This window comes from Meles meles, chromosome 16 (assembly GCF_922984935.1).
Source record: "Meles meles chromosome 16, mMelMel3.1 paternal haplotype, whole genome shotgun sequence".
NCBI lineage: Eukaryota > Metazoa > Chordata > Mammalia > Carnivora > Mustelidae > Meles > Meles meles.
Genome location: NC_060081.1, coordinates 18,586,706 through 18,600,563, shown reverse-complemented (window position 1 = coordinate 18,600,563; position 13,858 = coordinate 18,586,706). Strand labels below are relative to the sequence as shown.

At 44.8% G+C, this 13,858-nt stretch overlaps 1 protein-coding gene across 2 annotated transcripts in view; it reads left to right on the top strand.

Moving 5' to 3' along the window:
* The window catches only part of IL1RL2 (interleukin 1 receptor like 2), a 36,490-nt gene extending 23,172 nt beyond the window's left edge, over window positions 1–13,318 (top strand). For both annotated transcript variants that reach the window (XM_045981370.1, XM_045981371.1), the window contains exons 9-11: window positions 1,303–1,446; window positions 9,951–10,112; window positions 11,843–13,318. In XM_045981370.1, coding sequence (XP_045837326.1) covers window positions 1,303–1,446; window positions 9,951–10,112; window positions 11,843–12,210 — 674 coding nt within the window. In that variant the 3' untranslated portion in view covers window positions 12,211–13,318. The remainder of the gene's footprint in view (window positions 1–1,302; window positions 1,447–9,950; window positions 10,113–11,842) is intronic.
* The last annotated feature ends 540 nt before the right edge of the window (window positions 13,319–13,858 follow it).

Genomic DNA, 13,858 nt, shown 5'->3' with positions numbered 1-13,858 from the left:
CAGGGACCTGCGTGCAGAGAAGATCCACTTGGCTGTGCTGGGACTCAATCAATGGATTGCTATTTTGGTTGATCCAGAATGCATTTTAGTTTTTGTGCTTCATTGTGACATTTATTTAAAGACATATAGTAGTGCATGAGGTGTCTTTGATCTCAAACTGTTTGCAACATGGCGTGACCTAGGGCAGGTCGTGATAAGCTCCTTAGGGAGTATTTAAAAAGAAATATGAATGTGCTCCTTGAACACGTTTGAACGCAAGAAAAGAGAATTTTCCCTTCTACCCCCCTCCCCACAATACACACATACATACATACACCCCTTCTTGTGGAGACTAGAACACCAGAAAGGGACTAACGACGGAAGTGGTGTATGCGGTGGGTTCCAAGAATGGAGAGACTTTCTCTTCCTCTGTCCTTCTGTCCTTCTTCCTCTTTCCGAATTCTCTCCTTCCCAGAGCCTCCTTCCGTGCCATCACTGGTCTTGGGCGGTGGCAAGGGAGAAAGCTGTGCTGTTCCTCTTCTGGGATGTGTAGGAGCCTGAGCCTGTTTTCAGGGACTTGACATGCTAGGAGAACCGGTTCTCCTTCTTCATCATCTCCCACCCACTGCTTTTGTCATAATCGCTCTGCCCTGTGTTTGCAAAGCAGAGCAGGGGCAGTAGATGCCCTTTCCGCCCTTTCCCAGACTGTGCCTTGCAGACAGGCCCCCGGTGCAGACCTTGTTGGCACAAGGAGGATAAGGGGGGAGTTGGCTCTCGGCCAATCTCAGGGAGACAACAAGGGTTTTCAGGGGAGGCAGCTGATGGCTCTGTATGTATGACAGGCATTGTGCTGTCAATTTTGAGGGGCTGTGAAAGCAGTTATGACAGTAAATCTATCAGGAATGGGCCACAGAACTACCGGGGAAGGTCTTCCAATAAGCATGTTCAAGGCTCTGCATCGGGAGAGTCTAGTAGTGTTGGCTAAGTGAGACCTGGCAGTGTGTGTGTTTTGAGAGCAGTCCTCATGTCCTCAAGCCCAGCTGTGGCCACCCTGAGGAGGCAGCCTTCTGCAGAATTTCCCTCCCCAGGTTCCCAAGAGCACGTTTCCTTCCTGAAATTCACGGGCTACACCAGATTATTCTACTCCCATATATACCTATTATATTTAACTGTAAAAAAATACTTACACAGAATCCTCATCGATCTCTAGTACCTGTCCATCTGGCATTTGTAATGTGATCTGTATAAGTAAAGAGCAGAGTTGACCCTTTTTATTATCATTATTATTGGATTATTCATATCTTTATTTGCTGTCATCTGTAGCTCCGAATGTTCAAGCTTACTTGATAGGAGGGCTTCTCGCCTTAGTAGGCACAACAGCATCTGTCATGTACCTCTACAACATTTTTAAGATCGACATTGTTCTCTGGTATCGAAGCGCTTTCCATTCTCCTGGGACCAAAGAAGGTAAGTGTGGGCAACCATGGCAGACCGCCTCCTCCTTGGCTTCCGCTCCTCTGTATCACCATTGTAAATACACTTCACTCTATTTTACTAGCTTGCCTTTCATGTTGTTGGCCAATTGGGAGGAAGGGCTCTCCCTGGAATGTCTCATGCTTCTCGGAAACCATTGGTTCATGGCCACAGGCATTGTTCAGTCAAATGGGGCTTGCAGCCTAGTCATGGCAGAGCAAATCTTTGCTCAGGAGGAGGAGCACCTCAGCTTCTGGGCCCCACTGTGACCATTTTGGAGAATTCTCAGACGTACTGCTATTTTCCAAAGAAGACAGCTTCTCCTAGAGTGACAGAGGGCTTTCCACCCGCACTGCATCTTCAACGCAAGGGTGGGGGAGGCATGAGCAAAGTTGACCTTATGGAGGGGGACGAGCTGCCTGTGGCAGGAGTGCTTTCTAGAAAGATTTAAGTGGCTGACTTGCAAGGCTGGGGAGAGACCTGGGTTTGCATCTTAGTCCCATGTGGACTAAGTCCTTAGTGGGTTCTCCACTTAGTCCCATGGGATCTCAGAAAATGTTAAATGTTCTTCTCTTTCTTGGCTATAGAATGAGAGAAAAAAAGAAGCAAGGAGGGAAGGAGAGAAGAGAGGGAGGAGGGGAGGAAGGAAGGAAGGAAAGGGAGGAAGTGGGGAGGGAGAGAAAATGTTCAGAGCCTGCCTCACAGAGTATTATAGGAATAACTGAGTTAAGGTGCAGGAAGGCACTGAGCAAGGACCTGGGGCCCGCGGGGCACCTTGGAGTCTGAAGACCAAGGCCAGCTGCCTCGGCCACTCCACCCCAGGTTTCAGTCTGGTCTGTGGAGCTCCCGTCCTGCCAATAATCTCAACACACAAATGCCTCAGTGTGATCCTGAAACTCTGAGGAGCAGGCACTTCCCACCATTGTGGTGTTTTTTCGTTTCTGTTTGCATTTTATAAGTAGGCTCCGAGCTTAGCCTGGAGCCCAGTTCGCGACTTGAACTCATGACTCTGAGATCAAGACCTGAACTGAGATCAGGAGTCAGATTCTCAACTGACTAAACCACCCAGGTGCCCCTACCCCCAAAACCCAACCCCCCCAAAAGTGTGTTTTTTAAAATTCTGTGCTATTTTCTTGTTGTCTCAGAATGGTTGTGATCTATTAAGGCCTTGGAAAAAAGTAATAGTCTGCTTTAATGTCCCCTGATTGCATGGAAAATTAACACATGGTGGAGAGAAGTCTATGTGCTTCCCGTGCACAGAAATACGTACATCTATGCCACTCAGGCCCAGAGACGAGCGATGAGGACTGGAGTGGGAATTCAGGGATGTCTAAAGCATACAAAGCATGCAGCACAAGTTGCTGTCCATCGGTTTGAGAAAACAGCTGTCCTAACTCAGACTTTATTCTAAGCTAAATTTCCCAATTCAAAATGGTTAGTCCCGGGGCAGTGTAAAAAGCAACATGTTCTTTCTTGAGAGCCAAATCCAGTCAGGGAAACGTGACTATGCCTGTCCAGTGCCGCTGAAATCCCCTCCAGTCCAGAGGCCCTTCGGCTGGATGGGGGGTCTCTCTTTGGGGCTGTGGTCCCCATGGGGCCTCCCTGTGCCTATGCTCCCGCCTATGAATGTGACAGAGGAGACCTGCGTGCCCCCACTTGTCTTTTCTGACACACACACACGAGTGGCCCGCCTGCTTTCTGTTTACTGACAGACGGGACGCTGGGGACACTTCAGTGGTGTTCCCATATCTCCGGTCCTGGTGCGTGTCTCACTCCCTGACTCAGTGGGACTCCCAGGAGCATGAGAGCCCAGGCCTGCCGGTGAGGCGGAGTTTAGCAGGAAGAGAAAAAAGGAATAGTGACTCAACCAGAGCAGGGGGAGCTGAGCAGAGACAGACTCAGGGAGCCCCACCCTCTGCGGAGACCGGGTTCCACCCCAAATTCCGTCTGAGAGTTTGGACATCAGAGTTCAATCAGCCAGGGCTCCCCTTTCTTTTCCTTCCTTCCTTCCTTCCTTCTTTTCCTTCAAAGATTTTACTTATTTATTTGACAGAGAGAAACACAGTAAGAGAGGGAACATAAGCAGAGGGAGTGGGAGAGGGAGAAGCAAGCTTCTTGTCAAGCCCGATGTGGGACTTGATCCCAGGACCCTGAGATCATGACCTGAGCTGAAGGCAGACACTTAAGGACTGAGCCACCCAGGCACCCCTCCTCTTTCTTTTTCTTAATTTAGATAAGTGCTTGTATACTTTATGACTAAGTGTCTAATCTCTACACTTCCATCTATGAGAACAACCCCTGTAAATTCCTCTCTGAGTGTTGGCTTTGGCAATGAGCTTGTGATGAGACTTAAGATTTGTCCCAGTTGCTATCTCCAGCATTGTGTCCCTGGGGGATGTTTTCTAAGTTATGGGGGGAGCTTGTGGAGTTAGGGGTGGCAAATAGGAATGAAGAAATAGACAAATTGTGTCCTTCTTGTGATAAATTTCTATCCCAGCTGGATGAGTTAGGCTTTATAACATGAGTAACAGGTGGATATAGCTCAGTTTTATTGAGTTATCGCCAGCCCTTGTCCATGGGATCTGTATATTCTCTAGTAAATTATAGGAGTGACTTAAAAAATTCTCTTTCCAGGTGTGCATGCGTGTACAAAAATATAAGGGTCAGTTTAAACATCTAGAGAGATTTGCATAGGTCTCACCACCTTCCCGATAGGTTTATGGAGAATATACGTGTAGAACACAACAATTAAAAAAAAAACTGCACCTGGGTGGCTCAGTGGGTTAAAGCCTCTGCCTTTCGCTCAGGTCATGATCCTAGGGTCCTGGGATCGAGCCCCGCATCGGGCTCTCTGCTTGGCAGGGAGCCTGCTTCCTCCTCTCTCTCTCTCTCTCTGCCTGCCTCTCTCCCTACTTGTGATCTCTCTCTGTCAAATAAATAAATAAAATCTTAAAAAAATAAAAACAAAAACAAAAACAAAATAGGGACAGTGAACAGAGGGTAGAATGGTAAAATAAAGCTTGGGGGTAGAACTGATGACCAGTCTTGGACACTTTCTGAAGATGAGTTGGCTTTCGAAGTAGAGGCAAAAGCAAGGCAAGACGCACTGTGTGTTGTTCACAAATACTCCTCAATTGCTTATGACAGCGTGTGGCTTCTTCTGGGACCATTTTCCGAGGTAGAGTTTTTGTGGGGAGTCCTCATCTTTAAAGGGCGTAATACAATGAATCTCGTCTACGACAACATTCCTGTGGTAAAAGTGGTAGCATGTTGAATGTGACTTTTCTTCTAGTGTCTTCCATGTTAGGGCTAAAAGGCCAAACCTCATGAAATTATGTCAAAGCACTTATGTGAAGGCCAGATTGATTCTGTCTGATTTTTCATTGGGTCCAGTTTGATTAGGTTTGAATTTTAGCAATAACATAAGAAAAGAAATTAAGGGGTTGAATGATCTTTAAGCAATCTCTCATAAACATGAATACATGCCCATAAACTCTTGTATTTCTGCCAATGGCCCATAAAGGCACATGCAGACATTTTAGCATCAAAATTAGGGCTTGGCCAGAACCTAGATGAACTGTCTACGTTTATCCACTATATAGAGGGAGACTGCGGGAGTATCTGCCAGCAGACCCTTTCCTTAAAAACTTACCAGTAGGTCTACATTTCTATAGTTATCTGGGTGAAATGACAGTTGGGGGGGAGGGGCATGTCAGACTCATCTTTATCTATTGCCATTCATTGTTACCTTCCCAATTGCTGTTACAGTTACTATGGCTGGGAAGCAAATTACCTCAAAACTTTATAGCATAGAGCAGCCATTTATTTTGCAGATGGGTTCTTTGGGTCAGGATGTGAACAGGCACGGCAGGAATGGCCCGAGCCACCTCCACAATGTCTGGGAACCCCGCTGGAGGACTGCCTTTTGATTTTGGCTATTAGTTGGTGGCCTCAGTTTCTCTTCCCAGTGTCCTCTCCATGTGGTCTCTCTTGTGTGGGCTACTTTGAGCTTCCCCACAGCACAGCGACTGGCTTCCAGGGGCTAGTGTTTCAAGAACAGGAGAGCCAGGAAAACCCATACTTTCTCTTATGACTCAGACCCTGAATTTCTAGAGTCAGTTCTACCACATTCTACCTGTCAAGGCAGGTACAGAGTCCTAGTCAATTTTAAGGGAGTGGAAATGGATTCTACCTCTTTATCGGGGGTGTGGTTGGTTCTGAAAGAGCCTGTGGAACTGGAAATATTGCTAGGGCTATTTTCTTAAAAAAATGCAATCTGATACACTTGCGCAGGACTAATCAGGGATACGCTTTGTGACGTTTCCTCCTCTCAGTTCTCATTTCAGCCACACCAGCCACACCAGAGGGAGTGGTAGACTTGGGTTTGAATCAAGGCTGGCCACTTAGCTGCTCAAAGGCCAGAGAAATAATATAGCCCTGTCTGTCTCAGCGTTCTTTCCTGTAATCCGAGGATACCAATGTGACCCTCACCGTGACTATGACAGCCAAAACTGGCAAGTAGTTGTCTGAGAGCGCCCTTCAAAACCACAGGCTGATGGGAAAAGCAAAATGGCTTCAGCTTGATTTTTTTTTTTTTTTTTTTTTTGCTGTATTGGTGAATAAATGATCGATTGATCATTTGAAAGTTATGAGAACCCACTGCATTTTGAGAATGAGCCACCAAGGTTAACATTTCTACTCAAAAGCTTAGAAAGAAAAAAAAAAGATGACCAAAAAGTTGGGAGCATTTTGTATTTTTACCTTCTAAAAGGTGTGAGAGTCGTTCACTACCCAGCTCTCTTTTGTCTCTGAGTCTGCACCTCTCTTTTCTTTGAAAAACAGGGAACACTGAACACTGTCAAAAGAGAGAATTCACTTAGCAAACATAGGTTTTTGTTCTGTATTATTTTTTTAATGAGTAGGAAGAAAGAGAAAGAGCCTGAGAGAAGAGAGACGTGAGTGGCAGGGTTTCTGGCAGAGACGGTGATAAACACAGATTTATAGACAAAAATCACTGTATTCATTCAGGAGGTTCTGCTATGTGGTGAGAAGAGTACCAACGCAACCAATCCTTTATCATAAAAGGATGAAATATTATCAAGATTTTAAGGAAATTTACATACTTTCTAAAATGTTTAAAAAGAAAGCCTTCATGAAATTTTAATATTTTTTTTCATATAGCCTCTGGCTTTAGAAAGTCAAGAGTATGACAACAAATTTAATTCAGAAAAATACCCTCTTGCGGAATGGCGGTTTAGACTAGTAACGTTGAAGACGTTGCAGAAGGAGATTTAGCTGGGTTGGGTTTCTGCAGACTCCAGAGACAAATTCATCATCCCTTTGGTACCTGCTTTATGACCCCAGTTTATTAAAAAGCTGATTGGCTCATGATCTAAATCTTCTCTCTCCCCCTTCTAGATAGAACATCCTTGAGCCTCTGTAAATTCCAGTTTCATTCAGACATTTGGCAACTACTGATAGAGACCACCTCTGTCTCAGGTCCTTAAAGGTGGTGGTTGGTATGAGAATTTATGAAATGAGAAAAGGCTACATGTAAACTCTAAAGTTCTGGACACATTTTAACTACAGCTCTTCCTTGATTTATGATGGGGTTATAGCCTGATAAATGTGTCATAAGTTAAAAATATCATGATTTTAAAATGCATGTAACCCACAGAATATCACAGCCTATTTTTAATGTGCTCGATACTTACATTAACATACAGTTGAACAGAATCATCTAACACAAAGTCTGTTACAATGAAGATTGACTGATGTGATTGATTGAATACTGTCCTGAAGGTGGAAAACCGCATGGTGTGTGGGTACAGATGGTTGTCAGTATATGGACTGTTGAACCTGGGGATTGCGTGGCTGACTTGTAGCTATGTCTTTTTACCTTGCCCAGCATCAAAGAGAGGATAGGACCACACATCGCTAGCCTGGAAAAGATCAAAATTCAAAATTCAAAGTATGGTTTCTCCTTAATATGTATTGCTTTTGTACCATCATAGAGTAAAAAAAAAATCATAAATCAAACCCTCCTATGTTGGGGGCCATCTGTACCATTATTTAGATGAAAACTTGAAGTATACAAGATTTTCCCTTCTTTCTTTGGGCTCAGAGCCACCCTTCTTTTCAAGTCTGTTCACTCAAAAAAACTTCCATGAACGGGGAATAAAAGACAGTCTTCCTCTTGGGTTCCCTTAGGTTGGCTGTGAATTTCCTAATAGCCTGGGGCTCAAAAAATCACATTTTCTAATAAGATGTTCACTAGAACCTTCTATCCCTCGTAGAGCGTCTTACTCATTCACATGACCCCTGAGAGAGCATAAGCATCCCCCTTTCATGCCCTTCTCAAGCTCTCCCCCTTCTTGGCCTCTTTCTCTTCCACTTCATTTTTTTCTAAACCCTTTAAAATCCAGGAACTGCCCTCCATCCTTTATGAATTTTCCCCAAAAGCTCCAGGCTATGGAAGTTTGATTTCTTTCCATCTCTCTTGTTCATTCTGCCATGTTATCTGGTAGCACCTCAAGTTTTTATTTCCAAGTCTCTGAATGATCTTTCCAGTTAGATCCTGTGTCTTGTTCATCTGTTCAGGGGTGAGCACGGTGACTGTTACTTGCGGTTAGTTACTCAATAGATGCTTAGCTCATTCGGTGATGACGAAATGTGCTGTTGTGTGGGACATCTCCGTACTGCACAACAGATTCCTGGAGTCTACTCAGAGGCTTGGTCTCTGTAATGCCATATGCAATTGCAGTGACGAAATTCACTAGTGGGTCTGAATCACGAGAGACTGGACCCATGTTGCCTGGTGCAGTTATGACGGTCCACCATTGCACAGGACCTATCCAAAGTGACATTGATGGAAACTCCTGCTTTCAATTCTCATTTTCGCCACGTGGTGGACTTAGAGTCAAAGGAGTCAGGTGGGAATTGCGGCTATGTGATCTTGGAGAAATGATTCTCACATAAGGGGGAAAGGACCATCTTCCTCATAGAATTGGCATAGATCAATGCCAATGCATTAGGAATGCAACGGTAACTGACAAATCATTGAAGGTTCAATGTGGGCAAATCTGAGACTTACATTCTACAGGGGACCTAGTCATAAGGGGTGGAAACCCACACTTTGGGAGTTTTCCCTCTAGAAGCCTGGCCTGGTTCTGACTGTAAATATCGAAGAAAAAATTTCTTTGTGCTTCCAGCAGGGGGAGGAGAAAAATCATTCTGAAATATCCTAGAGCACTATGTCCTACTAACAAGCCTAGCCCTCAGGATAAACTAGTTAATGAAAGCCTTACCTGCTAGGCTATTAGCAGAGCCTAACTGACCTGTGCAGAAGGAAATAGCCAATTCCAGCTCAGTCAGGCCATCCTGCCCCATCTAAGTGGGGATAAATGACTGAGAAAGGCTCGCAAACTTCATAGTCCAGAGTCACCAAAAGATCTAATCACAGTACCATAGGTCACATCCCCTCCCTCCACACCTCACCGTCATGTTACTAAAGGACAGTTTATAGCACTTTCTTTTACTGGCACGTTCTATCTAGCTTCAGAGAAAAGTATAAGACATACCAAAAGGCAAATGCACAATGTGAAGAGACAGAGCCAACATCAGAGTCAGAAATGGCAGGATGTCGGAATTACCAGGCTGGGAATTTAAATCATCCCTGATTAGTGTGCCAAGGAGGGATCTAATGCATAAAAGCAGATAGCATGCAACAACAGATGGGCCATGTAAGCAGAGAGATGAAAATCTTCAAAAGGACCAAAGAGAAAGCTGGCCATTAGGAAAACAAAACAAAACAAAACACAAAAACTGTAACAAAAATGAAGTCTGCCTGTGATGGGCTTGTTAGTGGAGCGGACATGGCTGAATAGAGAATCTCTGGGCTTGAGGCCATCACACTAGAAACCTCCAAAACTGTAAAGCAAAAGGAACAAAGTCTGGAGGAAAAAAAGAACAAAGTATCCAATGAGTGTGGGACAACCCAGAGAAAGTGTGACACACGTGTAGTGGGAATACCAAAGGAGAACGAGAGAAAGGAAGGCAAGTATCTGAAACACCGGTGATTGAGAATGTCCCCAGATTAATGTCAGACACCAAACTGCAATCCAGGAAGCTCCGAAAATACCAAGCAGGGCGAACAAACAAAAGCCTAGGGGTATCATTTTCAAATTACAGAAAATCCAAGAGAAGGAAAAAAATCCTAAAAGAAGCCGGAGGTGGGGGGGACAACGTACCTATCGTGAAACAAAGATGTGAATTGCATTCAGCTTGCCCTCAGAACCTATGCAAGTGAAAGAGTGTGAAGCGGAATAAGTGAGAAGCCTCGTGTGGCAATGTTGGCACCAGGAGAGCCAGCTGATCACTCTGAAGTCACTAAACCCAAGGGAAAAGGATCTCATGGGAGCAAGCCAGATTTTTGCTCCTGTTAACCTAAGAGAATTTGGTACGAGCACTTCTGTGAGTTTATCCCATTTCCTTTCCAGATGGCAAGATCTATGATGCCTATGTCTTATACCCTAAGCCTCAAAGAGAAATCCAGAGCCATGAGGTAGACACTCTGGTGTGGAAGATTCTGCCTGAGGTGCTGGAGAGGCAGTGTGGCTATAAATTATTTATATTTGGCAGGGATGAATTTCCTGGACAAGGTATGTTTTGAGTGAGGTTTCAAAGCCACGAGTAAAAAGGAAAGGGAAGTCTCTTTTCCTTCACTTCACAAATGGGGGTGGGGAGGGCTTGGGAGACTCTGCTCACCTTCCCCCACGGAACCATGGGGAGTCTCGCACCTCCTCAGCCCACAGACCATGCGCCAAGTTGGGACCAGTTCTCTTCTCTCTGGGGCTCATTCTTCTTACAGGATAACTGGGATTCCTGGTTGAAATACTGTGACTCTCACTATGAGTAACATGAACAGTTGACCAATGACAGCCTTGGCCAAGAGACCACATGGTAAAAAGAGGTCATTTGCCCTCATGTCCTTGAGATTAACTGCTGAGTATCCTCCATCAGTTCAAATATGTAAATCAGCTCATATTTAAAGATGATTGTATAAACCTTAACTACCCAGGTTTCTCCTACATAAATAAAATAGAATTTATTTATTTATGTCTGCCATTGAACAAGAGTGTAGCTTTGGGCACTGTGGGTGATATCTCTGAGCTTCAACTGTCTCATCTGTCAAATGAGGAACAGAGTGCTTCCCTGACTCAGGCGAGAGAATGAAATGAGATAAAATCGGAGTGGAGACCAGTAGGGAGCTTAGTGCATGTTAAACATCTGACAGATAAAGTTTCCCTCTTCACCTATATGTTTTCTTTCTTGGGCCGCTGTACAACAAAAGGCTAAAATTTGAAATAAACCTCCTTCACTGGTCAAGAGGAAACCAAGAGGACTACATTAGAGCATTTGGTAGCGGCCCACTCTGGGTTGTTTGGAGAGGTGGCCAAGTACTTTGGATTTGTAAGTTGCTTATCTCTATGGTGAGAGACAACCACATCTCAGCCCACATCTTTTCGAGTTATAAGATCAGCCTCCATGAGGAAGTGAAAATCTGATTTAGTGCTCGCTGTAACCATGGGGAAGACTTCAAATTTCATAAGCATATTCTTTCACTCACTTATTTAGCAAATATTTATTGAGCACCTGCTATGTGACAGGTAATAGTCCAGGCACAAGAAATAGAAAAATAAACTGAAGAGAAGAAGAACATGAGCTTGGAGAGGTCACAGTCTATTTTGATATTCTAAGAATCAGGAGGATATAAAAGTTACTTTTTATTGCTAAAAAAGGCCAAGTTTCATCCATAGCTGGATATTTCCAGAACTTTCCCCAAGAAATCATCAGGCAGTGTTACTAATTTCAAGTTAGTCCTATAAATCCTGGGCATTTAGCTAGCTACAGCACAAGAAGAAAACACAAATAAAGATTAATACAACATTTGATCTAGCTGCATTTTTCCTGTCCCTTTAAAATACATTTATTTTAAAAATGTGTTTATCATTTATCATCTACTATATACTAGACCTTCAGTTAAGTTGGTGATAGAAAGTTAGGCACGATAAAACCCTTTTTCTGAGTAGGTCACAGTCTGAGTGGGTGCAGCCAGTGATCTGAGATAAGTAACCTCACCGCAACCAACTACCAAAAAAATACGACTTATGAACACAAAGGGCCAATTTTTTTCAGGGAAAATCAGGAAGGTTTCACAGAGGATATGATAAAAGGTAAAAAAGCAAAACAAAGCCACTTTTGTTATTCATTCCTAAGTGACATTTATTTTAAAATCCATGTTGTCCTTCCAGGACCCATTTCTAATATTCTCAGAGATGAATCAAAGCTCTTTCACTCATGCAATAGTCTGCGTCTTCTTTATTTCCAGCGGTGGCCAACGTCATCGATGAAAACATCAAGCTATGCCGGAGGCTGATCATTGTCTTAGTTCCCGAATCCCTGAGCTTTGACATGTTAAAGAACATGTCGGAAGAACAAATTGCAGTCTACAATGCACTCATCCAGGACGGGATGAAGGTCATCCTGATTGAACTAGAGAAGGTCAAGGACTACACGGCCATGCCACAGTCAATTCAGTACATCAAACAGAAGCACGGGGCCATCCAGTGGAACGGGGACCTCACAGAACAGTCACAGTGTTCCAAGACCAAGTTCTGGAAAAAAGTGAGGTACCACATGCCACCCAAAAGGCCTCCACCATCTTCTTCTGCCCAACCGCTGAAGCACACGTCCTGACGCCTCCCGGTTGGCTAGTGGGGGGCCGACATGGAGTTGGTCACCTGTGACGGCATTGTTGGCATGAGGTGGTTCACGGATGGCATGGATGTCTGGCATTTGGGCCGCCGGCTTGAAGCTTGTCGTCGTGTCCTTGTTGTGGCAGGACCTCTGTCTGTTGCTTGTTTGGGTCAGAGCTCCCTCTTTAGGGAAAGATGTCACCCTTCCAGAAGGCATTCATTCACTATGGACTCTAATGGGCACTCCCCAGACACAGAGCCCCTGGGGAATGGGACATGGAGGACTGTAGCGTGGCAGGTGAGATGTCAAGAAGTTTGGTGCATTGGTGTGGCATCCGTCGGGCCGGAGACGGAAGTTAGGGGATGGCAGGAGGCAATCTGTGGGCTCAGAGAGGGCTGGCAAGGAGAACTGCAATTTTTCTTGACCATAATCTTAGCACATGGATACTGGAAGCCATGTAGTGGTCACATAGACCAGTGGGGACCAAGTGTGGCCCCACTGGGATTGCCCATTAATCACCCTCCTGTTGGGCCCCAGCCTTGAAAGACTTGATCTGTCCAATCAAAGTAAGTAACACTTCACTTGTTTCTCCAGCTGGCCTCTGAAGGCCCGGATTCTGAGCAGCATGAGAGACACAATTAGCACACCGAGATGATGCAATTCTAGTCCACATAAAACAAAGAAATCTTTAGGTTAGCCAGCATCCCCTCATCACATGTACATTTATGATTTAATAAGGCACAAGGATTTTTGACGCTAAAACTTAGCTGGAAATTCATCACTACTTTCAAAGACCCTGACCTGAGGAGCTGAGATAGAGTCCAACATTCTCATTCCGTGGTTGAGGATGTTGAGTCCTAACAAGTGGCCTGCTGGGGTCAGAATGTTTGTGTCGCCCAAATTCACATGTTGCCGTCCTAACACCCAGTGTCATGGTATTGGGAAGTAGGGCCATCTGGAGGTGATTGGGTCAGAAGTGCAGAGACCTCCTGAATAGGATTAATACTCTCATGGAAGATAGCCCAAGAAATCCTTTGCCACTTTGGCCATGTGAAGACACAGCAAGAAGTCTGTGACCTGAAAGAAGGTCCTCACCTGACCACGAGGGCACCTGTTCTCAGACTTCTTGCCTCCATCACTGTAAGAAATAAATTTTTTTTTGTTTAGAAGCCACTTGTCCTATGGTATCTCGTGATAATGGTCCAAGCAGTCTAAGGCATGGCCCTAATGAAGGGTCCATGGGGACTGGATGGAGGTCAGCCAGTGGGCAGGACAGGGGAGGCGGACTGAGGAGGAGGAGGGGTGAGTTGGGAGAACAGGATGCCCAGCCTGCAGAAAAGAGTGGAGTGCATGGGCGGGGACAGAGAGCAGGAACAGGTGGCCTTCACAGGCTGTAGATAGCATAGAGTGTCTGGTGGGCTCTGAGATGATGAAGAGCCTTCTAGCATCTGTGCTCCCAGGTGACCCAACATGACACACTTCTTTCTTTCTTTTCTTTTCTTTTTTTTTTTTTTTTTTTGGTTTAAAGATTTTATTTATTTATTTGGCAGAAAGAGATCACAAGTAGGCAGAGAGGCAGGCAGAGAGAGAGGAAGGGAAGCAAGCAGAGAGCCTCATGCGGGGCTGGATCCCAGAACCCTGGGATCAC